The 26807-nt window shown below is 41.6% G+C and overlaps 1 protein-coding gene across 1 annotated transcript in view; it reads left to right on the top strand.

Moving 5' to 3' along the window:
• Window positions 1–26807, top strand: part of STT3B (STT3 oligosaccharyltransferase complex catalytic subunit B) — an 81145-nt gene that overhangs the window by 46775 nt on the left and 7563 nt on the right. Inside the window, exons 6-12 of the mRNA XM_075921974.1 lie at window positions 10440–10538; window positions 11679–11825; window positions 15409–15457; window positions 19432–19586; window positions 20788–20999; window positions 23361–23548; window positions 24464–24635. Of these exons, the coding sequence (XP_075778089.1) occupies window positions 10440–10538; window positions 11679–11825; window positions 15409–15457; window positions 19432–19586; window positions 20788–20999; window positions 23361–23548; window positions 24464–24635 (1022 nt within the window). The remainder of the gene's footprint in view (window positions 1–10439; window positions 10539–11678; window positions 11826–15408; window positions 15458–19431; window positions 19587–20787; window positions 21000–23360; window positions 23549–24463; window positions 24636–26807) is intronic.

Below are 26807 nucleotides of genomic sequence, written 5' to 3'. Positions count from 1 at the left end.
CTGTAGTTCGCAGCCTGGCTCTGTCTGAAGGCATGTGAGTCTTTTTCCAGGATAAAGGGAGCTGGGCTGAGACAAGCAAGGTTATTGCCAGCTCCTCAGCTGACCCCATAGGATAGGGAAGGAGATATAGCTTGGGCAGGCCAGTAGCTTCAGAGGCTTGGAGGAAGACAGCAACTTCTTAGCTGGCTGCAGGTGCTGGGGGTGGGGCAGTGTTCCTTCTGGTTGGTCTATGTGCAGAAAGATTTTCTTTGTGCACCAATATGGAGGTGATATATTACATTACATAAGTCATTCTGTACAGAGACAATGCATTGTGGGGATGGGGCCAAGGGCTTTTTGGATGAGGTCTCTAAATGGGGGCTCTGGGTGCAGGGGGACCTCTGGACTGAGGTAAGTAGTTTGTGTGAGCTCTGGAGTGGGACTGGGATTGAGGGATTTCAACTGCAGGAGGGGGCTCCAGGATGGGGAGTTCGGCCACAGGATTCTGAATGAGGAGGTTGGGAGTACAGGATTGTGTGAGATCTCTGGGGTGAGCCTGAGGATAAGGGTTTGGGGACATAAGTTTGAGGGCGGGATTAGGCTTCAGGATTGGGATGCGGTAGGGGGTACAGGTTCTGGACTGGGGGTGTGAATGAGGGATTTAGGATACAGGGGGGGACTCAGAGTGGGGGATAGGAGCAACTGTGAGGGTCTGTAATTTTGCTACCTCAGTTAACTTGTGATTTTTTTCACGACGCGATTCTGTATTCACCTTCTGAATGCTTTTTTGCAACTTTATTTAATAAACCCAAACACAGTTATTCAAGGCTTAAATACAGGGGAAATTTCTTTAAAACTACCTATTTCTTGGTTTCCATACTAGCACTTTATAATTTGAAGAGCAGCATATTTTTAAAAACAAAGATAGTCTTAAACCTATCAGTGTTTTGACCTTAGTTTGTAAGTTCTTTTTTGCCTTAGGACTGAGTTGTTAATATGTACAGGTCTAGAATGCTCTTTAATGAAAGTGAATAATTGTATGAAATTGCATAGATTTGGTTGCAGAAATCAGCACTGGTTTAGTCACCAGGAGGTTATTCTCTCACAATGTAATGCAGTGCTGAGCAACTAAAACTGGACCAAAGCTTGTTTTGTGAAAGTGTTTTATTCTCAGTAAATAGACTTTTTTTTCTGTGGTGATCTAATTTATTTTTAAAATCCATTGGATTAGATTATATGATTCCTTGTTTTTACAAAGAACATACACACTAGTAGGACATTATGAGTTAGCATGTTAGACTACAGGTTGAAAATATGGTCCCTTTTGACCTTAAGATCTATGAACTTCAGGGCTTTGAAAAAATGTTCTTCTTAAACTTTGGTGTAAATTTCTAATGAAGTCACATAATTGAATAAGAAGCCTTGCTGTTTTTTTCTCTCCTAGACAGAAAGGAACTGGTAGCCATATGGAGAACCCTTTATCTATTAGAGATGTGAATGACTAGTCACTTCCCCCACCCTCCCTTGCTGCCTTTATCAGAAAAAGGCAGCAAGGTGGAGGGGGGAGGGTGCGCTTCAAAGTGGCTGCATGGAGCCTAGGGTCTGCTGCTTTGAAATGCCACATTCAGCCCAAAGTCATCTGGGGACTCGTGAGTCACCTGCTGGTCCTGTGCTTCCCACAGCACTTTTGCCTTTGAAGTGTAGCAAAGCCCTGGAGCCTTTGCTGCACTTCAAAGGCAGAGGCGCCCCTATCAACTAATCAAATAGTTAATGCAAATTGTGTTGACTATTCGATTAGTAAATTGATCAGAATTTTACGTCCCTGGTATCTGTTTCAGAGAGGGGATATTTTATTCAAGTTAACTGTCACATCCAACATTAAACAGGAGTGTGTGGTACGTCCATTATGGAACCTCAAACATGGAATACAGTTGGGATTAAAAATTGAGTATAGGATCCTCAAAACATGAAGGGATTTGGAGGAATTTTAATAGTGTGACCTAGAGTATCAAAATAGTTCATGATACACAGTGCATCAGGTTTTCTTTTTCTGTTTCAAGAATTCACATGCACACCAGGGAAGGGGAGACTCTGACTGTGGTGGTCATTTTCTGCCTGTCCCAAACTTTTTGCGGGGAGTTGTGGGGAGGTGAATAAAAGAATAAATCATTACATAGAAAATATAACAATAGTATAGGAGCAGGTTTATTAAGGTAGTTCAACACACAAATGTGAAATGCACTGATGAACGCCAGTTTCTCTGATTCCACAGGATGGCAGTGTTGCCACATTTTCATGGTGTTAGGAATGATTTATAACCGTTCCTTGAAAATTAAGTATTGTAGAACAAAATTATATTCCCTTGACATAGGAGATAGTAGCCAGGCGAAGGGCTGAAAAGCATACAGGCGGCCCCTTGCGATGCGATTGGTTCCTGAGGAAGCGTCGCAAGGCGGTGGGCATCGTAATTTGAACCCTAATTTACAATAGGCGCTGTGGGAGCTAAGGTGGGGGGGGAGGGCGTCCTGATGCTAAAAGGAAGCCACTAGAAACAAAAACATTGCAAGTCATCTTGATTGTTGCGTCTAGTTATTTAGCTACTTTTCTGTCCAGTGCATTTATACAATGGGGTCCTTATTGATGGAGGCTCCTAGGAGCTACAGAAGTACCGGTACTAAATATAGAACCTGATCCTGTTGAGCTTTGTATAGCTGGAACCTCATTTAACTCATTCGAACTTTTTGTGGACTTAGGGATCAGTCCTTGAGGAACTCATTACAGGATTGGGACCGTAGTGAAGAATGTGGTGCAGAGTATTTGTAGACGTGATAGCCAGAGTGCTGCCCCCTAAGTCGCCAGAGGAAGAAATGATGAGAAGGTTAAAGTCTATCTTGAAAATTGCATGGAAGCTTCAACTTACTGTAAGCTATCCTGGGTCAGATGATACAAGCAGTGTTTGATTACTTCAGGAATGACTAGAGAATTGAAGCCTGGACTGTAGCAGCAAATTGTATTGGACATCCCTTGATGCAAAGTAACATTAGTGTCCAGTAGTGGAGAGCAATGCTTTATGGACTATTCTCTGAACAGCTAGATGGCTAGTTTACCATTTTCCTTAAGATGCCAACTTCCAGGGTTCAGAACTGGGATACAATCAGAAAAAGTGTCCTTTTATATGTGTTCACTTTTTTGATTGTATCCCTTTGGTATATATGGTCATGCCAATTTTCTTCCACAATTTAATCTGAGGAAGTGGGTCTGGCCCTCGAAAGCTCATCACCTAATAAACCATCTTGTTAGTCTTTAAAGTGCTGCATAGTTCTGTCTTTTGTTTCAACTAGGAAAAGAGAGCTTTCACTGACTAGTGTCAGGTACTTCCAATTTTGATGATAAATGGTGGAAATGTCCCAGAAAGAGAGAATATATTTAAACATCTGTATACTTGAGGATGGGAGAAGCAAGTTGAGCTAAAAGTGATACTGATGACAAGAACTGTTAAATGAATATAACTGAAACTTGATGTGAAGTCTCACAAATGGAAGGTTGATGCTATAGGTGCAGTCTTACATGAGATAGAAAAGGAAGAAGATAGAGCAATGGCATGTATCCAGGATTTACCAAGCCAGTGAGGTACAAGCTTATAATGAAGATGATAGTCGCAGAATACTTCAGCTAAGGATGAGAAAAAATAAACAAATCTCTAGTAATCTGATTGCTGCAGAAAAATTCCTGGACACGCTATTGTGAAATTGGAAATTACTGAAGACATACAATATGGGGCCTTTAGCTGCCCTGGTGTAAGTAGAAGGGAACAAACTTTATGGGGCCATCTGGCTAACTAAAATCATGCCAGAACATGAATGTTGCGGATCAGAGTGTGCCGGATTAGACAGGTTCAATCTGTAGAAATTTTGACACAATTAACAAATTGGCTGTGAGCTTCTAATCTCTGCAAATTTATGCTGCATATCCAAAGATATTACTACGAGAAGCCAATGAAATAAGTCATATGTCCATTTTCATAAGACTTCAGTAAAACTGTACTTTGCTGTGCTTAGTTATGGACACCTTAAAACTGAAATATGTTCAATAATTTTGAGAAGGAGAGGAATTAATTTAATGGGAAATATTTGTTCTCTATCTATGGATATTCACACAGATTTATAGAAGTGTAAGACTGCAAAGGGCTTTGAGATGTCATCTAGTTCAGTCCCCCTGCACTCAAGGCAGGACTACACAATTACTAGACCATTCTTGACAGGTGTTTAACCTGTTCTTAAAAAATGTCTAGTGATGGAGATTCCACAGCCTCCCAAGCAATTTGCTCCAGTGCTTAACACTGGAAAATTTTTCTTAATGTCCAGCCTAAACTACCTGTGATGCAGTTTCTTGTCCTATCTTCAGAGGTTAACAAGAACAGTTATTTACTCCTTTTTATAACAACCTTTCATATACTTGAGAACTTTTATGTCCTCTCTGTCACTTCTCCGGACTAAACAACCCTTTTTTTCAGGTCTGTCTTTATATGCCATATTTTCTAAACCTGTAATGACTTTTCTTGCTCTCTTCTGGACTTTTTCCAATTTGTCCACACTTCTTGAAATGTGGCATCAGGAACTGGACTAGTGGTTTTCAAACTGTGGTGGTCTGCATCTGCCTTCTAGGTGGTCCGTGGCTCAAGCTCAGCACCCCTCCTTCCCCTTGCAGTAGGGAGCCTGTGCTGGTGTTCCAGCCATGTCCTTTCCCCCCCACCTCCCACAAGGTTGGAGCGCTGGTGATGCCTTCCCACTGGTGGAGGGGAGAGAGAGCGAGCCCTGAGGCGCTCAGTGCAATCTGGCTCACGGGAAAGGAGTGCTCCCCTCTCCCCTAGATGAGGGAACAGCAGCATATGGACATGCTGCCTGGAGATTTCCCCACTGCTCCCATTGGCCAGAATCCAGCCAATGGGAGCAGTGGGAGTCCATTCCTGGGACCTGCCTGGTACATGAAGGCAAATGTAAGTGCCCCACGCCCTCATGCCCAGAGCCCCATACCTCCAGCCCCTTCACACACTCCTCCTCCCCACTGAGACCCAGCACCCCTAGCCTTCTCCTGCATCCTTTCCCCAGCCCGCTTCTGCACCCTCCCTCCTGGCCACAAATTGCACTTTCCTTTGCTCTTTCCCCTGGTCAGATATCCTACTCCCAGCTTGCTCCTGTACTCTACCTCCCATTCAGACATTGCACGCTCCCTCCCTTTTTGCACCTTGCCTCCTGCCCAGACTTTTCACCTCTGTTACTCTCACTGGCAGTCCTTTCCTGCACACTGAAACCCCCCCCCCCCCCCCCATTTTTATCCCAACCCTAGAACATAGGAGGGAGGTACAGAAAATCTTCTAACCCTGGAACCCCAGAAGAGTAAATCTGGCCTATGGAAAGCCTTGAATCTGTCCTCCCTGTACCTCCCCTTCCCCCAGTTGGCTTAGAGGACCACCAGAGGAGTGAGGTGTCTCAGTTTGGGGCAACATCAGTGAGGGTTGGAGGTTTGTTGGTGTGTTTTTGCTTCTCGCTTGTGTGGACCCCAACTGATTTTTCTGTGGGTCAGTGGCCCCTGACCCAAAAAAGGCACCCCACTCCTGCCTTAAATAAAGAAAACATGGGAACCTGTTGGACATAAATTAATATTTGACTTTATTAAAATGAAATTTGATTAACATGACAAAGTTAAAGTGTTTAGTCTGTTGAATAAGTTAATATTTCCTTTCTTACTGGTTAAATTAAATTGTTTGCCCTAGCTTCAGCACTAGCAAAATGGCTCGGGTATAATTATGTAATTTAACAGCAAGTTTCCATTAGCAACTGGTGGGCGACAGAAAGATTTGCAGAGAGCCAGGTGGGCCACCGGCCAAAAAGTTTGAGAACCACTGAACTGGGCACAGTTGAGGTCTTACCAGCACAGAGTAGAGTGCAAGAATTACTGCTAATACATCCAATAAGGTTTGGGATTTGTTTGTTACACATTTGATTCATATTTAGCTTGTGATCTGCTATAATCCCAATATCCCTTTTCCACGGAACACCTTCCCAGGCAGTCATTTCTCATTTTGAGGTATGAACACTGGTCTATCAACCATAGACCTTATTTGGAATTGGAAATATACAACAGGCAGCAGCAGAAATTAAAAAAAAATATATAGTACAGAATTGTGTCAAACATAAGCTCCTAAAAATAAAAAGTGGGTTTTTTTAATTGACAAGGTAAGGAAAGTTAATACGTTTAGATTTTTGTTGAAATGTAATCTTAACTCTGAGTTGGCCAAGAGACCGTTTTTGGTAGCCTAATTCTAAACACTATTGTCCACATCTATTTAAAAGCTGAGATACTAAAGTTGTGTTGGTGGGGCGGGGGTAGGGTGAGCAGAAGGAGCAGTGTCAGATGAAGGAATGGGATTTTAATCACTACTTTTTATTCTGATACTTTTGATCTGTTTCATTTCTGATGGCAATGGTATTTGTATTAATGGATCATCTGGAGAGCCCAATTAAGATTGAAGCCCTGTTGTGCTAATTCTTCTGCAGTCACATAATAGCTTATATTATTTCTGTGAAGTTTAGGCTGCTGTAAACAAAAGCTCTATGATCCTGCTTTTTCATATTACAGTAGACTTAGGACATCTACATTGAATGCCATTTACTGGGATCGTAAAATCCATAACCTTTTCACATTCCAGTAGGCTCTTAAAAGCAGGAACATAAAACCAATCCTCCTTAGGCCTAGTCTACAATAGGACTTTTGGTTGAATTTAGCCACATTGTCAGTTTTCTAAACAATGATTCTGCACCACCAAGCCCATTCTGTCAACTTTAAGAGCCGTTGAGGTTGATTTTGATAATTCTGCTTTTCACGGAGAGTAACACTAAATTTGACCTTGCATGGTTGACTTTAGGGTAATGCAGATGCAACACTGTGAAAGTAGATGTTCTTGGTGTCCTGGAGGTGTCCCACAGTGCCCATGCTGTGACCCCTCTGGCCAAAACTTTCAATGCTGCTGTTATCCAGGTGAACAAGAAAAGCCCTGGGAAAATTGAAATTGTATTTCTTGTGTGGCCATGGTGGTGAGCAGCAGCACACCTGACCATGAATGTCGTGGGTTGCAAACGAACACCAACATGGAGCGTGCAGGAGAACCTGAAACTCCTTGCTATGTGGAGAGAGGAATCTGCTCTCTCAGAATTATAAACCAGCAAAGAAATGCAGTTATCTATGCCAAGATCACCAAGGGCATGGAGGAAAAGAATATGCCAGGGACACCCAGCAGTGCCACATGAAAATAAAGAAGCTGAGGCAGTCATTCCTGAAGATAAAGGAGGCAATTGGATGATCTGGGTTAATGCCACTTCTGTGAGCAGCTGCATGTGATCCCAGGGTGATCCAACCAGCTTCTGTAGCTAGTCCATGGATTCTTCCCAAGGCATTTATTTGGCAGCCTTGGGCAGCAGCATGGAGGAAGAGGAGAGAGGCCAGCAAATGAGGGACAATCAATCTCCCCAATAGTCAGGACCTGTTTATAATTTTGGAGAAAATCTCCTCCTCCCAGGATGTCCTGCTGCCAGACGCTGACAGCAGGAAGGGCACTTCTGGCAAGTTCACATTTTTTATCGTACTACAAGTGGGTTAAGGCAAATGGGTGTGATCTGTGGTGGCCACTGTACCTATACAATGGGGGTTTCCCCAGAACAGCTTGTTAATGTGTCTGGAGACAGAGTAAAAATCCTCCCTGCACATTTCCGTAAAACTCCCGGTGTCCTGCCTTTCTGACACTCCTGGACCCCTTTCCTCCAAAGGCTTGAGCTCCGGCCTGTCCCTTACCATGCCTGCTACCATACTAAGTTCAGCTGCTTCCCTAAAATCCTCGTGGTGTACATGCCACAGAGTGCACTTAAAAGCATAAGTGGCCTTGTACATAACACATCCCTACTGTCTTAAGACAGACAAATTGGGTTTCATGTGCTGCAATTTATCTTTTGGAAAGTCTGCCCTTCTCTCTTCATTACAGTGGTTGCAGCAGCGTGCATGTTGCACACTGACCCAGCTCTGCCAGCTGTCTGGCTAGCACAAATCCAAAGACAAAAACGTACTAGGGATGACGTGTTCAAGGAGCAAATGCAATCCACCCCACTTGGACAGGGAGCAATTAAGTGAGTGGCAGAATATGCTGCTGTAGGAGATGCCAGTGGACTTTGAGGACAAGAGAGCTTGCAGGGAACGCAAAGTGAAGAACCAGGAGAGTCTTGACAGTCATGGCAGATGTGATGCCCCGTATGGTAGCCTTCTAAGACAGACACATGCACAGTTACCCACTCCATCCTTTGCAGAACCACATTCCCTCCTCTCCCAGAAGGGGCTAGAACGTGAGGGGAAGAAGTGACCTCCACTACATCCTTCATATTTCCCAGAGTCATTACCCTTTTTAGGAGAAGGGTATTGATGGTCTTGGCAACTTGGATTACAACAGCCCCCCCACTGTAGACTTCCCCACTCCAAAATGAGCTCTGACTGAAAGGTAGTGTTGCAAGCGTCCACAGAACTATTGCCACTTGCTTCAAAACTGTCAGAGCGGGGTCTCATTCTAGTATTTCTTGCACTTCAACGCAAGGGGGAAATAATTGACAAACTTCCATGAAAGTGGCCTTATGCATGTGAAAGTTTGGCAGCCACTGCTGATCGTCCCATAGCCGCATCACTAGGTGGTCCCAGCAGTTTGTGCTTGTCTCTCAGCACCAGAACTGGTGTTCCACTGTGTCAAGAGGATCAAATGCTGGCAGCATTTGCTAGTCACCCAACTCAGTGTTTTGCAGAAGACGATGTTCATGACCTCACAAGATTCTTACTCATTCTGCAGACCCTGGATGTTCTCTGGATATTCTCCAGCAAAAGGCGCATCATGGTTACTATGACTGCCATAATACTTTGCTTCTGAACAGGTTCCACGGTGGGTTTTATGCTTACCCTGCTATGGCATCTCCGTGGATAGCCAGGGGAAAAAAGAGTGCGAAAAGTCTTTGCCGTTCTGTGAGATAGCTACCCGCTGTGCATTGCTGTCAAAGTAGATAGTAGTCACTCTACTAGGGACACACTGCTTCAAACTACATTGAATTCTTGTGCACAGTGGGGATTTGCACCTTACATTTTACAAAATAGGGTGCAAAAAATTGACCTTTAATAAATTCGACTTCATTTCAGAGTATGGAGAAGGCCTTAGAAATTGCCACATCACATTTGGCCAGTAATCCAACTAGTTCAGTGTTATGTTTTGATATTGGCCAGTACCACAGGCTACAGGGAAATGTGTAAGAAGCCTTGTAGTATACAGTAATGAAATAATTAGCTCATAATGAAATGCTTTTCCCAGATCTCTTTAGTCTAGGGGTGGTCAACCAATTTAACAAAGAGAACCAAAACAGCTGCAGAAAAAATGTGAAGAGCCTCACCAGAATTGTCAAGAAAAACAAACAAACAAAACAATCCAGAACAGAATTGTCGAGCAAAAAAAAAATAAAATCAAATCAAAAGGAGGCTGCCCCTTTAAGATGGCCACCATCTTGGGTGCCATTTTTAAAACCCTGCAGCTCTGACTTGGTAAGGACATGGGGGCCATTGGTGGGGGGGCGCAGAAGCTGTTTCGTGAGCCGGACTTTTGGGCAGAAAGAGCCACGTGCGGCTCGTGAGCTGCAGGTTGGCCACGGCTGCTTTAGTCAGTGGATGGTTCATGTCCTGAAGCATGATGGCATGAAGTCCCGTGAAAAAAATAAAATGGTTCTAATTTTATACTAGATGTTCTTTGTCCATGTAAATTCTAATTCCCCCTTTCCCTCGCAATCCTACTGAATTCTGAACTTCTAATCCTTTGCTGTTTAATGAATTTCAAAGCTTATAAATAGTGCACTGTCTGAGGGGTTTAGTGTACTTTATTTGGTTGCTTTTCAAGTTAATTGAATGTCTCCTTGATCTTGTATTAGGAGAGAGACAAATAAGTATATTTGCCTTTGATTCTTATGTATATTTCATTTGTCCCCTCTCTAAATGGTCACAATTTCTTCAGTTCTCTATATTCTGTTGCTTCTAATGCCACTTATCCTGTAGGTATAGATACTTTGTTGCGGGGCGGGGCAGACAAGAAGAAGATTACAGCATATTTTGGGTAGTTGGATGGTAGATTTCATTTACCTCTCAAAACTGAAGGAAAAAAATTCACTCTATCATGCTTTGCAAGAACACAATGGTGCAGTTAGTTCCTTTTTTCAGAACCATTGTTAATGTGTGTATTACTGTTGTGAAATTTGCTCAGATTTCAATATCTAGAGATTATGTAGTTCTGCTATGTTAGGCATCATTACAGGTGAAAATAAAAAGGACACTACAATTGTTTTTTGAGATGTATTATGTAGTAATTCATGCTCTCCCTCTTTTCTTTTCTACAGCATATAGCACTTTCTACATTGTGGGCTTAATATTATCCATGCAGATACCTTTTGTGGGCTTTCAGCCAATTAGAACAAGTGAGCACATGGCTGCTGCAGGTAGGAAAACTAAAACTCCTTTACTATTTCCAAAACATTTCATGCACAAAAGAATCCCATACATTTGTAGTTTTAAAAAAGTTGCTGTTCAGCTACCTTGAATTATAGTTAAATTGGTAAGGGTGGAAAATGTTACAATTTAGTAAACAGGCAAGATGCCTTTTTAATTGTTAAATTATGCCTTTTTGTGTGCATTACTAGAGGCTGTAAAGTCTTTTCAGTATTGAACTAGATCATTTCTCAGTCTGACAGTCATGTATTTACTACTAGATCCACTGAACTTTCAGTGGATAATACAGCTTTTTTAAGTATCAAAATCAGTGGTGTGCTTGATAGGTGAAATATATTTTTCTACTGAACAGCTGAAATTATACATTTGAAATAAAATTTCTGAAATAGTTTAGTGTGAAACCTCATCGGTTAAAGATTTTTACATTTTTAGTAGTCATAGTTGAAATTTTTCATTCAGCTCCTCTCATATGAAAATGTACTTTCATTTGTGCCAAGATGCATACCCTCTAGGGTTTTCATTTTATGAGACCTGTTAGATTTTTTTTTTTCCAGAGTGGATCATTGGTGCAAGTGCAAACTGGGGATCTTATGGAAAGTAATAGCTCTTGACTCCTCACTAGTGGGGAATACCTTCCTTTGATCAACAGCAGCACTTTTAACTCTTTAAAGATACCTAAGTGATCTAACTTGAAAATTAGTCATGGGGAAAACGTATCAAATTAGCATAGGTGTTAATTGGCTCATGGCCAGAAGGGTAGACATTGCAGAAGACTTCTTAAATGTCCATAAAATGCATTTCCTGGACTTCAACATAGATTGTGTCTACAGTGCAGACCTTACAGCTCCATGGCTGTACCACTGCAGCTGTGCCACTTTAAGGTCTCCTATATAGCCCCTATATACTGACAGGCGTGAGTCTCCTGCTGACATAGCACTGTCCACAACAGCACTTTTTTTCAGTGAAACCTAAGTTATTTTTAGTGGGGGTTACACCCATGACCAAAAAAAGTTTTACCAGTAAAAGTGCTAGTGTAGGCATAGCCTTGGGCAAAGGATTCCACAGCTATGTCGGCTATTACTTATTCTATTGGAGAATTTCAACAAGACTTTTCCTCTTTCTTTAACCAGGTGTTTTTGCACTCCTGCAAGCCTATGCCTTTTTGCAGTATTTGAGAGACAAACTAACAAAGCAAGAATTCCAGACCTTGTTCTTCTTGGGTGTGTCACTAGCTGCTGGTGTTGTCTTCCTGAGTGTCATCTATTTGACATATACAGGTAAGAGACCTAAGATAAGAACAGAGTGCATACTTCAAAGTGAAAATAAAAATGATGAATGCTTTTAACTTAGTGTGGATAGGAATAATTCTTGTCTTAGTAAAAACTAAACATACTGGCTGTCTACACTGGCAAAATTTTGCGCAAATACTTTTAACGCAAGAGTTTTTGCGTTAAAGTATTTGCGCAAGAGAGCGTCTACACTGGCATGTGCTTTTGTGCAAAAATATCCGTGCCAGTGTAGACGCTCTCTTGCTCAAGAAAGTTCCAATGGCCATTTTAGCCATCGGGTTTCTTGCGCAAGAAATTCATGTTGCCTGTCTACACTGGCCTCTTGCACAAGAACAGTTGTGCAAGAGGGCTTTTTCCTGAGCGGGAACATCATAGCTCTTGCGCAGGAAGCACTGATTTTACACATTAGAATGTCAGTGTTCTTGCGCAAGAACTCCCCGCCAGTGTACACAGGCAGCATGTTTTTGCGCAAAAGTGGCTGCCTTTGCGCAAAATCATGCCAATGTGTAGACAGCCTATGTGAGCTAGTTAATTGAGTCCATCCACTGCACTTTTAGGCCTATCCTGTGAGACTTTTGTTCCATGTTTGGGCCTCCTGGACAGGATATTTTGTGATGTGACCAAATGTCTGATGTAAGCTAGGACAAGACCATCAAATTCACTTCTGACCTCAGTCATATTTGAACCTAAAATAGATAACTAAAGCCTAAAGAGAATATCAGTATAATGAAATTAATTGGTCAGTGGAAATCTGTTAAGCATACAGTCTAGACATGTCTCTTTGTTTTTAAAAAGTACTTACCTTGTCATTTCTGTCACATGCCTCAAAGATGGCATGTAATGAGGCAAGCGCCTATGTTCTGTGAAGCCTACGTGTTTTGTACTTCATAGTGCACTGAAGATAGAAGTTCAGATATATGTAAGAAGTCAAAATCTAGAAACCAGTAGTTTTCTACAGTGAATTGCCCCTTGCCTTTGTAAATTGTTGTGCATAATCTTAGTTAATGAAAAGGAACAGATAAAATAGGATTGGGGGGAGGGAGTGGAAGAGATATCATGTACTATACAGTTCAAATTGTGAAAAATCAGGATACACTTGATAATATCTAGAAGTCAGAAGGGAATGGTAATGGTTCTGTTCTAAGCCCTGTCTACAAAATAAGCTCCACCCACAAGCAATGTGGCTCACAAGCTGTTGTACAGATCTTCAAAATATGGTCATGCAGACTTCTCTTAAACTTCTGTATGAGTTTAGAATATAGTTTAAAAATGCTATTGACTTTAGTGTTTAAAGTTGTGTAAGCATTTTTTTATTTTGCTGTTGAATTAAAGTTAACAAATATATATAGCTATATTGCTATAGCTATATTACTATAGTTATCAGATGTTTCTACAACTTCCTGGATTGTGATTTGACTTCAGATACATGTAAGCTGCTCCCACCTACTTCAGTGAATTTTCTGGTTGATATACAATGACAAAATTTGACCTCTGATGTTTTAAAATTAAAAAAAAATTGTAGGGCAAACTAGAGTAGCTAACAGTTTGACAAGAGAGTGAGGGAGGAGTTTGAAGGAGGCTAGATACACTAAACACTCTTTAAGGTTGTTTAAACTAAAACCAAACCCTCCTGATTTTAAAACAATACCCCAATAAAACAATGTAGGGAGGAGGGACTTAGATTTATTAGGGACTGGGGAAACTTTGGGGTAAGAGGGAGCCTATACAGAAAGGATGGACTCCACCTAAACCAAAATGGAAATGGATCGTTGGCACTTATTACATTTCCTAGAAAAGCGGAGAGGATGGAAGATGATACAGTATGGGTAGGATCTGATGAGAAACAGTCCAATGAGTCCCATTCAATCAGATCATGTACTGTAATAGCAGACAGCTAAATAGTGGCAAGTTTTTAAAGTGCTTATATACAAATACTAGAAGTCTAAATAATATGATGGATGAACTTCAGTGCTGTGTATTAAATGAGGATATTATAAAATAGGCATCACAGAATCTTGGAATGAGGATAATCAGTGAGGGACACAATAATACCAGGGTACAAAACATATCTGAATGACAGAACAGGTGGTGTTGGTTGGGGAGTGGCACTATATATGAAATAAAGCATAGCATCAAATAAAGTAAAAATCTTAAATGAACCAAACTGTTCCATAGAATCTTTATGGGTAGTAATACCATGCTCTAATAATATTAATATAGCAGTAGGGATATATTACTAACCATCTGACTATGATGGTGATGGTGACAGTGAAATGCTAAGGGAGATTAGAGAGGCTATAAAAATTAAAAACCTCAATAATAATGGGGGATTTCAACTATCTCCATATTGCCTGGCTACATATCACATTGGCACAGGATGCAGAGAGAAAGTTTCTTGACACCCTGAATGACTATTGCTTGGAACATCTGATTCTGGAACCCACAAGAGGAGAGGCAATTCTTGATTTAGTCCTAAGTGGAGTGCAGGATCTGGTCCAAGAGGTGTTGACAATAGCTGGACCACTTGGAAATAGTGACCATAATATAATTTAGTGTAATATCCCTGTGTCACGGGAGGCCTTACCAGAACCCTTAGGCAGAGAACAGCTCAGACTTTAAAAAGCCAGCTGTTCTCCATTCTGTACAGCTGGGGAGGGAGACTTCTCATGCTGTCCTCCACACCCCCAGCAAAATTTCCTAGCTCCCATTGGCCAGTCTCAGTTTCTGACCAATAGGAGCTGATAATTTTTGGCTGGGAGCAGGGGCAGTGTAGGAAGCCTGCTCCCTTCCTCCTTGTCCCCCTCTCTCTTCCCCTCATGCCCACAGCAGAGCCACTTGGAGCAGTAAGCAGCCTGCAGCAGATGGTCTGCATTAGGTTTCTACTGGTAAGCACCTCCTAGCCAAAGCCTGCCTCGGGCACCCCAGCCCCTCCCTTCCCCAACCCTCTGCCCCCCCTTCACATACCCAAACACTCTGCCCCCTCCTGCACCCAGACCTCCTCCCAAATCTGGCACCCAGTTCACTGCCCAGATCACAATTCCCTCCTACCCTAAATCACATCCCATAATCCTGCATCCCAGTCCCCTGCCCTAGGTCACAACTGTTTCCTTTACCCATACTCCCTCCCAGACCTCATTCTTCCTCTTGCACCCCAGTCCCTTACCCCATCTTCCCTTCTGCACCCAACTTTCATCCCAGACCCCGGAATTCCTCAATTAATATCCTGGAAGAGTGCGGCCTTTGACCACTTTCCAAAATCTTGGAGTGCCCCCCCTCCCCAGCAAAAATTATTGCCTACCCCTGTTGTACAGTATAGTGTAATTTCTGTAAGGCTGAAAATTCCTAGCTCCTTAGGAGCATTGATAGTTATCCATATAGACCGTATAGCATAGCAAGTCTATTTCACGCTGAAGTAATTCTATAGATTTTTATGGATTTTCATGAACATTTTTAAATATGTGAAACTTTTTAAACATTCAGTGTAAAATATATGCTTGCAGACTTCTGAAGAAATAGCCACATCATTACAATTAAATATGTAAGTAGAGCAGCTTTTCTGTGACTTTTTCAGGTTACATCGCTCCATGGAGTGGCAGGTTTTATTCACTGTGGGACACTGGGTAAGTAGAGATTGAGGACCTGTGCATTATTTATCCTGCTGTGTATGTTCTGTCTCTCTCCATCAGTAAAAGCTCATATATACATTTTCTACAAAAGTGTTTGGTGAGAGCATTTACATAACCTGTCTTGATACTGTGACCAATATTGTTCCAATAATTGACATTTTGTTGAATATTTTCCTTATTGTCAGTTGAGAATAGGATGTTAAATAGAGATATTTTTTTTTTGTAAATGTGGAACTGCTGAATTTTTTAGTGCTTACACGTTTACACTCGGGAGTGGGTGGAGTGGCGGGAGTTTATGCTCACAGGGAGCTGGCTTTTAAACTGGCTCCCCGCAAGCACCAGCTCCCACTTGCTGCCCCGTCCCCTACTGCCTCTGATAGTGAGGGATGGAGGGCATGTGGCTCTGGGGAGCTGGTATGTGCAGAGAGCCAGCTCGAAAGTCGGCTTCCCATGTGCACAGTCTCCCAACTCCCACACACACCGTACACGCTGCTGCATCTGTATCAGAGGCTGCAAGGTTAGGGAGGTGTGTGTAGCTATTAGGATTAACCGATGAGCCCATGCCTATCGGTTAATTGTGTAAACAACTACACTAACATCCTTAGTAGATATGTGGATGGTAACATATGGTAGCTATCAGGATTACTTCTGTGGAACTCTTTGGGGGGAATCAATCCCAACTGAAGTTTATGACAGTTACTTGTAACAGATGGTGATATTAAAAATAGTCCATTAATGTTTGAGGATTTTTTTTTTAAAAAAAGAGGATCTTATAAGTTACATCTATGCAGTATGTACAGATTTAGCACACTTTGCCCAAAATGTAAATCTTAGTGACCGTTATCTCACACACGTCTGTTTTTGTTTATGCAAATGTCTGTCTGTGTGAATAATTCTGTTTGTGCACATGTGAGTATTTTAAATTATTTTTGAAAAAAAAATCCTTGAAAATGTTATATGGAATAATTGCAGTCCTTTAAAACAGTGGCAAATATGAGTAAAACTTATGAAAAAATACTTTATAAACAAATTACCCAGGGCTTTCAGAACATAAAGCAGTAGTAACTGAACTGTTTCACTCCAAGCAGTGTCAGAAATAAATCGGAGGGAACACAGCACTTCTGACTGATATTAATAACCGTGTGCTTAGCTCTATGGTGTCAACCAGTTCTGAAGCAGTAGCCGCTAGAGTGGCTACTGCTATAGAGAGCTAGCTATGCTCAATTGGCCAAATAGCCACATGTGACTAGCGCAGTGTTTCTTAAACTTTAAGACGGAGAAACACCAAACAGTTATTATTTTTTTATGAGGAACACCAAGGAGGGAGGGAGGGAAGAAAAAAGGTGGGGAAAAGTTATTGAGAAAAAAAAATCACCTGCCCCTTTAAGTGTGGCCATTTTGAACTCTGTTGTTCTCCACGGCACAAAGGTGTGCTGTGGAACACAGTTTAAGAAACACTGGGCTAGCATGTTGGATACCATGGGCTTAGCTAAAACTATAGGGGCGGGTTTAGATTTAAGCAATACAATTAGGGGACATCCCAAATTACCCACAAACTGAGATGGGATTACATAATTAGCAGCAGGTCACTGATGGCTGGTTGCTTTCCTGTCGGGGAGGATGGTATCCAGAAAATGTCTCAGGATTAGCACAGTTCTCTGAAGTTAAGTACAGTATTATCTAGTATTTTTATAACTAATTTTTAGAAAACAAATATCTTATAGTAGGGGGGGTGGGAAACATATTTTTCAATCGGGGCCCCAGAAAAATCACCCACAAGTTAGAAGCAAAAAACCCCAAAACTTACTAACCTGAAGCATACTCCTTCCTCCCCTCCTCACCCCTCCCCCCCAAAAAAAACCCCTCACTGATCTTGCTCCCAAAAAGCTCTGGGCTTTCCCCAACTAGGGGGAGGGGGATCAGGGAGGCACAATGCTTAATGTTTCCCCTAGCAGTGGGGCATACTGGCACTTATGCTCCAGCCCAGGAGAAGGGCACTGAGTCTTGGAGACTTGCAGAGGGGCTGGAGTACAAGGACCAGTTCACCCCACTGTGGGCCAGAATCCAAAGCCTTGCCATTAGATACAGGCAGTCCCCGACTTACGCGGATCCGACTTACGTCGGATCCGCACTTACGAACGGGGCTTTCTCGCCCCGGAGGTCGGGGCGAGAGCTCCGTTCGTAAGCTGCTCGGTGCCCCTGGTCTGCTGGAGACCGTCTCCAGCAGACCAGGGGCACCGGGCGGGTTCCCGGGCTTCTGAGGCTTTGCCAGAGCAAAAGGCGTCCCCTCCCCCCCCCGCGGCTGCGGCCCCGCGCCTCTGAGGCTTTGCTTTGGCAAAGCCTCAGAGGCACGGCACCCCGCTGCGGCTCTGCTCCCCGTGTCCCTGGTCTGCTGGGGGGGGGGGGGCGCAGCTAGTGTGCTCCCCCCCCCAGCAGACCAGGCTTTTGTTTTGGACTCTGGGGCAGAGAGGTGGGGCGCTGCCGATTGGTCCTGCAGCGCCCGCTCTGGGCACTACTGGACCAACTCGGCAGCACCCCAGCTGCTCTGCCCCAGGTCCTGATTCAGCCGCTGCTGGTCAGTTTCAGCAGCGGCTGAATCAGGACGCCTGGGGCAGAGCAGATGGGGTGCTGCTGGGTTGGTCCAGTAGCACCAAGGAGCGGCGCTACTGGAGCAACCCAGCAGCACCCCAGCTGCTCTGCCCCAGGTGTCCCCAAGTCAGCTTCTGCTGAAACTGACCAGCCAGGAAGCCCCAGGCAGAGTTGCTCTGCCCCGGGCTTCCTGGAATCAGCTGCTGATCAGTTTCAGCAGCAGCTGACTTGGGGACGCCTGGGGTTCTTAAGTTGATTCTGTATGTAAGTCAGAACTGGCGGTCAGTTTCAGCAGTGTCTGAATCTGGACGCTAGTTCCGACTTACATACAGATTCAACTTAAGAACAACCTACTGTCCCTATCTTGTACGTAACCCGGGGACTGCCTGTAGATCCAAGTAAGCCGGGGGCCAGATACTATCCACAAGCCATAGGTTCCCCACCCTAGCTTATAGTGACTTCTGCTGGGTCATCATTTCTGCTAAAGTCAATCAACTACCTATCAATAACACATTTCTAAGAAGCTTCTATGTCAAACTTTCTGTCCACTTATTTTCTTTGTCTCATAATTTGTTGACTCTTCTTTCCTCCTCTCATTCTGATTAGCAGAAATGACAAGCTTGCAGCTAGTATTTGACTTTGCCTCCAAAAGCCCTCTTTGTCCCAATTAAGCCTTAACTATTGGTGTTTTAATTTACTAATTCATGATGGCTGTATGTATTCAATATGGCTTCAATTAGCATGATCAAATCACAGGGTAGCACACATTAGAAAATCACACAGAACACATTAACACAGTATTAAACATGACTTGTCTTTGTAGACAGATATCATGTCATCTGGTAATGTTTCACCCTAGAATGAAACAGTTCATACATTTTGACCTAATCTGTATGGAGTATTTAATATATGTAATTTCTAAGTGTAGATGAGGCCAGAGGTTCAGTGCCCAAATGGATATGGGGGCCCCAGCAACTGCATGATCTTGGTAGCTAACATAACTTGAGACACGGAGAAAATGGGAAGGAGGAGAGTTCATTGAACCCATCATCAAGAATTTGAGGGACATGTTGCAAGTAAATCAGTTAATCAGATGTATTAAAGAATTTCCAAAATTAAAAATGAATCTATTGAATTGAATTTAGCAGTTAGCCAGGGGACCGAACAAAACATTTTAATACCACAGAACTACTCCTTGATATTGTCTCTCTCTCCATAGGACCATATTATATGTTGAAAAGGGACCTAAAATTTCTGCTGAATAAAATTTTAATTTAAAAATGGTTAAAACTTTAAATTTGCTTTAAAAACTCTGATTTATGGAATTTTGGCAACTTCATCATTTCAAAATAATTTGAATTGAATTTTTTTTAAACAAGGTATGCGAAAATTCATATCCCGATCATTGCCTCTGTGTCTGAGCATCAGCCTACAACATGGGTTTCCTTCTTTTTTGATCTGCATATTCTCGTGTGTACTTTCCCAGCAGGGCTGTGGTTCTGCATCAAAAACATCAATGATGAAAGAGTCTTTGGTAAGAAAATATTCAAAAATTATTTTCTAGAATCTTTGTTCAAGCTCTGTTTTGTTTGGTGTGCTTTGCGTACCATAATAAAGTTGATTATGCATTTTGTAGTAGAAAAAGGCTTCAACAACTGTGAAGGTTAAAGACCCAGCTATAAAGCTTGCTATCACCAAGTAGTGTTGAACACACTTTATAACAGTTTTACTTACTGCAGACCATAACATAATTTCCAAGAGGTAGGACTGAAATATTAAATTTCTTAATATGGTATATGTACCAGCCAAAACGGGGGGCTTTCAGGACCAATTATAATGCTGCTCCAGTTTTGATCTAGCATGGAAGGGGGCCAGATTGCAAGTGTGAGGAGCCTCACTTTTAGCTAAAACACAAATCATATAATTCCTTAGTAAATATCAATATTTCCAAATTAAACTAGTGAAGTTATTGGACTATTTTACGTAAACGATAAATTGTTAAAATGTATGATGTAGTCCACATGGTTGAAATTATCCTAGCAACAATATCTAAATGTTTATTGCTGTAACAGTTTCCCCACTCAGTGTACATGGACACTTTTTTCTTTTCTTGCTATTATAGAAATATAGAATGTTGCTAACTTTGTTCTGTTGGGGCAGAAGGAGGAATTTACATTACAATACTGCTAGCAAACCCTAGTGGTCATAGGTATGTGCTTGGAATTGCAATGTAGACAACTCCCTGTAAATTTTCAAAATCTCATGGATTACACATGCCAATGGCTTACATTTACACCATTTTTTATATAATTCCTTACGAACAACCTTATTTTTCTTTCAGTAAAATATCCAATTTAAACCCATTCTACTACACTGTCATTTAGAGTATATTTTTTGTGAGATACATAAGATGTTAATGAATATCAGAATTGGGTTTTATAGTCACCAAAAGCTGAAAAGCTAGATATTTAATACCTGTTATGGAGTTTAAAAGGGTATATGTGGATGTAAGTAACAGTCTTTGTAAACTATTCAGTGAGTGCTTGGTAATTATTGTAAATAGATATCTGCTATAAACATATATTATATACCAATATGCTGTCAATCCCTTCAAGGGGATGTTATCTTTATTTCTGAGGCTAATTTAATGCCATTATGATTATCATTATGATTTCTTCTAAGGATAGCCAAATGTTTATTTTGTAAATATCATTAATGGACTTTTGTCTCTACAGTTGCTCTGTATGCAATCAGTGCTGTTTACTTTGCTGGTGTGATGGTTCGTCTGATGTTGACTTTGACTCCAGTAGTCTGTATGCTGTCAGCAATTGCTTTCTCCAATGTGTTTGAGCACTATTTGGGTGATGATATGAAGAGGGAAAATCCACCAATAGAAGACAGCAGTGATGAGGATGACAAAAGAAATCCAGGCAACCTGTATGACAAGGTAAGCAGAAGAGATTCTGAGCCATTATTGATCTCTTTAAGCATTACAGGTTGGCCTTCATAACAAGGGGGCAGTATCATTTGAAATAGATAACTTCAACTTTGCAGCTTTGACAGGCTGCGTTTTTCCTCTTAAAGCAAGGATTGCTAGAATGTGATACGGTATGATGAAATGGATATGGCCCCTCATGGGACTGTTGATTCCTGGGTGAAAAATCCTGTACACATCTGAAGCATTATTACTTTAAACAAGATGCTTGACATGCTTTTGCTGGATTCTAGTCTTAAATGTTCAATTTCAAATATTTTACTAGAAGATTTACCTGGTGTTGCTTGGGTCCTTAACTTGCTTTTCGTTTTTTGGAAAATAAAATGAAAATGTACATGCTTCATTTAAATCATTGCTTTGGGGTGGAGCTAGGAGTGAGGGGTTCATTATGCAGGATGATCCCTACCCTCTCATTGCAGCAGCTTGGGGCCAGGTGAGATGCATCTCTCCATGATCACTGCAGCTCCAGTGGGCACAGCCAGGGGAAGGGTGAATGTCCCCTGGCTGGGTCAGGTGCAGGTTTGTCTGCCCCCTTGCACTCCCCAGCCAAAGTGAAGAATGCAACAAACTGTGCGCTTTCCCTTGCTCCCCGATGAAGGGGAACAGATAGCAATGTTCCCTTACAAATTGGGAAATCAGTTGGTTTTGGATCAGGGATTGAATCTCCTTTACAGCAAAACTAAATTCTGTGGTATCATTACTCTCCCCCTGCCTGCCCAAGAAACTAAGTGCAGAATGGCTGAAGCTCAAACTTTATAAGACTAGAAATCTGCTTGTTGGTAGAGAAAAGCATTTAGAAGAATTAGATGAGTTGATTTTACAAGTGTTGATAGAATAATAGGACTGGAAGGGACCTCAAGAGGTCATCAAGTCCAGCCCCCCGCCCTCAAGGCAGGACCAAGCTCCGTCTACACCATCCCTGACAGATGTCTATCCAACCTGTTCTTAAATATCTCCAGAGAGGGAGATTCCTCTCTGATGGTATATGCCTACCTAATACCAGGATAATTTGTAAACTGAGAGTCCTGACAGATCCATCACTACTCCAGTGGCACAGTGATGGCCATAATATGATGTCTTTAACTGTGTCTAACTACTAGGAGCTGTAATTGTTTTACATGGGCTTATTGATGGCCATACCTGTCTTCGTTGTCTCTGGGTAACATGTCCTAATTTGGACTACATTTGGAGCCTCAGCTATGAAGAAACGCACATCTGTTTCCGGGCTAGTACAAATTTGACATGAATTTAATTGTTTTGGCCAAAAATATTTTCAGGTCTTAGTTGCCATTTACCAAATGGCTGTAAGAGGAGAAGGTGTGACAGTGGTGACGCACCTGAAAATGTTCAGCCTATTGGTTAAAGTATTCACCTGGGATTTGGGATACTCAGTTCAAGTCTTTCCACTGACTTCAGTGGTCTTTGAAATCAGAGTTAGCTCAGATTTATTAGGATCTCTCATTCTTTCTTGTTGAAGCTGTTCCTCCATGGGTATACAAAACCATGGGAGGGAGGGCCTTGCATATGGGTCTTCCACATCTTAAGTGAGTGCCTAATCACCAAACTATAGAGTCATTTTCAGTGTCTTCCCCTGGCCCAGTGGCAATTCATTGCTATTCATAATGACAATGCATAATTGTTTGATCAGAAAAAAAGTGTGAGAATCACACCATAGTTGAGCACCCTTATCTAATCTCCCAGAACTATTTTCCTCATAGGAGTTACTTACAAATGAAGTTTGTCCTAAGTAACACAGGATATTTGGTTACCTTTCCTTTACCTTTTTTCCTTGCAGCAGATACATCACTTCTTTCCCTCATCCCACCCCCAAAAAAATCTACGCCATTTTTTTTCCTTTTTTCACATCTATAAATCATAGCAGAGGAGTTCTTGTTTTTGAGGCACAATTCAGAAACCCATGCTATTCTCTGCAAGGATTGTAAAACAAACCAAAATACTGTGAAAAGGAATATCTGCCTACACTTAACAATGGCAAGTTTTGTTTTTGTAGCTCTTCTCAACTATACAGGGCCTATTTTCACACTCAGCTGTCCTCTTAGCAAACTTATGCATTCATCTGATGTGAGCATTTTATTCTGTTAGAGAAGATTTTCAATGAAGATTTTCAATGAAGAATCTTATTTTACATGGTGCTGGAAGTAAAAATTTCCCTGTACATATTCATGTTTAGAGAACAACTTCATTGATACTGTGAGTTAGCAATGATGTAGAGAGAGCTATCGGGTCCACTACCATGGCCAGAAAAAAATTATTTTATATTAAAGCTTCTATAACAGTTCATTTTTGTTTCAGGCAGGTAAAGTGAGGAAACACGTATCTGAACAGGAGAAAACGGAAGAAGGACTAGGTCCCAATATCAAGAGTATTGTTACTATGTTGATGCTGATGTTATTGATGATGTTTGCTGTTCACTGCACGTGGGTGACTAGCAATGCATATTCCAGCCCTAGTGTTGTTCTGGCTTCATACAATCATGATGGGTAAGAAAGTACTGCATATTTTAAAGCAATTTTTAAAGGCCATTTTTTTTAAATAAGTAACTTTATGGGCTCTTGGGATTGGTATCTCCAACTTGTTTTGCCTTCTCTTTTAGATCCCCTCATTCTAACTCTGTAATCTAAATATCCAATTTCTAATCTTCCCTTCCCCCCCCACCCTCCTAAAAAAAAGTGATAAACTGTTTTATGTATTTAGAGGTTAAAATAATCAAAATATTTAAATTTTACAAATTGTTTTAAAATTAAGATAGCTTGTGTTCATGGATAATTAAAAGATGCATAAATTCATCCAAGTATAAATGCTGAACTTGAATATACCATTCAAAATATAATTGTCAGCTCTTCAGAAGTTTTGTTTTCTGACTAGTCAGCTGTCATCAAGTTATTAGTCTCTGAATGCTTGTCTTCACAAACTTACTTCAGAAGAATTGTATATGAAAGTGTAACAGTACACATGGTTAAACAATGAGCCTGGGTTCATCTGTTAACCTTCATGGTTACATGCAAGCTCTCAAGTATACACAAGAGAGCTGGCTTAAGAGTAGCCTGAGACACCTTAAAAGCTGGCTCCTTGTGTGTAGTGGCTCCTGGGGAGCCTTCTGCCCCCCTTGTGCTGCTGCCTCTGTATAAGAGGTAGCAGTGCAGTGGGTGGAGAAGGGAAGCAGGAGCCAGTTTGTGCGGGGAGCTACCTGCCCCTCTGCATGTAACTGTGTAACTGCTGAAATTTTCAGCAGTTATACAGTTAAATGCATATTAACATCCTTAATGTATACACAGATTGTTTTGAGCATAGATTTGGAATGACATACAATATCTCCAAAAAGCAGTAGCCACATAGTGCTGAAATTAATTCTGATGTTAGTTTGAATGTAGGCTAAATTAGTGCTTCTGTTTCAGCACTCGGAACATCCTGGATGATTTCAGAGAAGCATACTACTGGCTAAGACAAAATACAGATGAACATGCCCGAGTAATGTCTTGGTGGGACTATGGCTATCAGATAGCAGGAATGGCCAATCGGACTACTTTAGTTGATAACAATACATGGAACAATAGCCACATAGCCCTGGTAAGGAAGGTAGTTTTATATATTCAGAGGTAAAAAAACATCAAAATAGTTGACGGTTGTTCTAAAAACAATTTGTAAGTTATTTATGCATAGTGTTGCTTTAAGAGCATTGCTATAGAAATAGGGGATGAATGGAGCACAAAGGCTTGGTGTATGTTAGAACTTGAGTTTGTAAGATTGCTTTCCAAATTAAAGCTTTAGAATGTTTTTAATACAATATAAATTGCTTATGTCTCAGATTAGTAGAATGTTAAACCCTCTGTATTATAGGTGGTAGGGGGCATAGCACTGCCCATAGTTAAGGTTGCCTAACATTTCCCATTCTAAGACCTTATTTTCACTTTTAACTGTTTAGGCTCAGATTTTCCAGATCCAATGCCACGCATTATGATACAAACTTTAATTAAACGATCACATGCTATTTTTTCACCTAGGGCTTCTGCTTTATTTAGTGCATAGAATAATGACAGATACAAGAGTGTATTAGCATTATATAATGAAGGGGGCTGAGACAGTAAACCAACAGACATTTATTGCAGTAGTTGGGGTGGAGTGAATGAGGCAGGGAATTGTAGGAGAAGGAAGTATGGTCTGATGGTTAGGGAAGTTGTCTGCCATTTAGAAAATTGGATTCGATCCTTGTCTCCATCATAGTCTGTGTGAAGCAGGACATGTTGCTGAATAAAAGTGTTGAGATGTGACTACTCATTTTCTGGATACTCAGTGAGACACAGCTTGGGCCAGATTGGCAGATCCTTTTCGAAGTCACTGCTTTCCAAAATATAGCCCTCCATTCTGTAGGTATAGCCTGCATTTTTTACTATTAGATGTCTAAGTTTTGCATTTGACTGTATTAAAACACATTTTACCAAGCAATCCGTATCATTTCATATGACTATAATATCTTCCGCATTCTTTATCATTCTGCTAGTTTTTATAATTCACAAATTTTATCAGCCGTGATTTTGATATTTACCACAGATTGTTGATGAAAATGTTGAATATAGCATCAGACCTAGTACCAATCCCTGTGAAGATTATTAGAAACATCCCCATTATATGATTCCTCATTGATGACTGTTTGAGATCTGTCAGTTTAGCCAGTTCTTACTCTATATAACACGCTTTTATACTGTGTGGTACTAATCTTTGGCTGTAATCTCTCTGTGCCTCAGTTCCCCCCTGTAAAATGGAGATAATACTGTCCAACTTCACAAAGGTGTTGTGAAAACATTCATTTTTTTGTGAAGAACTCAGATAACTATGGTGAGAGCACAATAGAAACCCCCATGTGGAAATTAAACATTTTGTATTCAGTACAGAGTTTGAATGATTGCAGAGGGGAAGGGTAGAGAGAGGTAGAAGGCTTCGGTCCACACACTGGATAACTGCCAAATCACTGAATGAGGAGTCCTGTGGAGGAAAAAAAAGTGTATATCTATAATTAAAGATAGTATCATGATGCATACACATCAATAAGGCAAATTAACATTGCATGGGTCACCTTAAGTCTGGCATTTCCTAGCTTTTAAGTGGTTGACTTTCCAATCATAACATTCTTTAAATTTTTATTTTAAAACTAGAAGACTTACCCAGCATTGCCCAGCTTCAGTCTGGGGGTAGGGAAAGGGGTGCAGGTCTCCTGATGGTGCTCCCCAGCCCAGGGACAGGGTGCACTGGGGAGCGTGGTGGTGCTCCTAGGAGAGGGGGCATGGTTTCCTTCCCTACCCCCAGCTCCTGGCCATCGAGTGCCAGGGCAGAGAGGAAGGGGTTTGGAAGGGTGGATATTTCCCTGAACCAGTAGCTGGCAAGATAGCAAGCCCAGTTCCCAGCTAACCAGCCCAGTTCCCAGCTAACTACTCCCTTCCTGATGCGACTGCCCTCCAGTTATGCTGCAGGAGAGCTATCCCTTGTACTTGCTGCCCCCAGTGATGATCATTTAGTATCACTTCCTGCAAGTAGCCCCTTCCTTTCCGTGTTGTGAAAAACAATCTAATTCCAGGCACATTGTTTTCCTAGTACAACCAAACCCTGACCTTGACTTTAGTTAGGATAAGAGGAGGTTGCATATCAAATTTGGTGGGTCCTAGTTGTTACTGTTTAGGAGGAGTTGCAGATAGATGGACACAGATGCATAAAGCTCTAAAATATACATTTAGATAAGGAATTTGC

This window comes from Pelodiscus sinensis, chromosome 2, assembly GCF_049634645.1.
Source record: "Pelodiscus sinensis isolate JC-2024 chromosome 2, ASM4963464v1, whole genome shotgun sequence".
NCBI lineage: Eukaryota > Metazoa > Chordata > Testudines > Trionychidae > Pelodiscus > Pelodiscus sinensis.
Note: the sequence above shows the minus strand (reverse complement) of the source record. Positions and strands in the feature narration are given on the sequence as shown.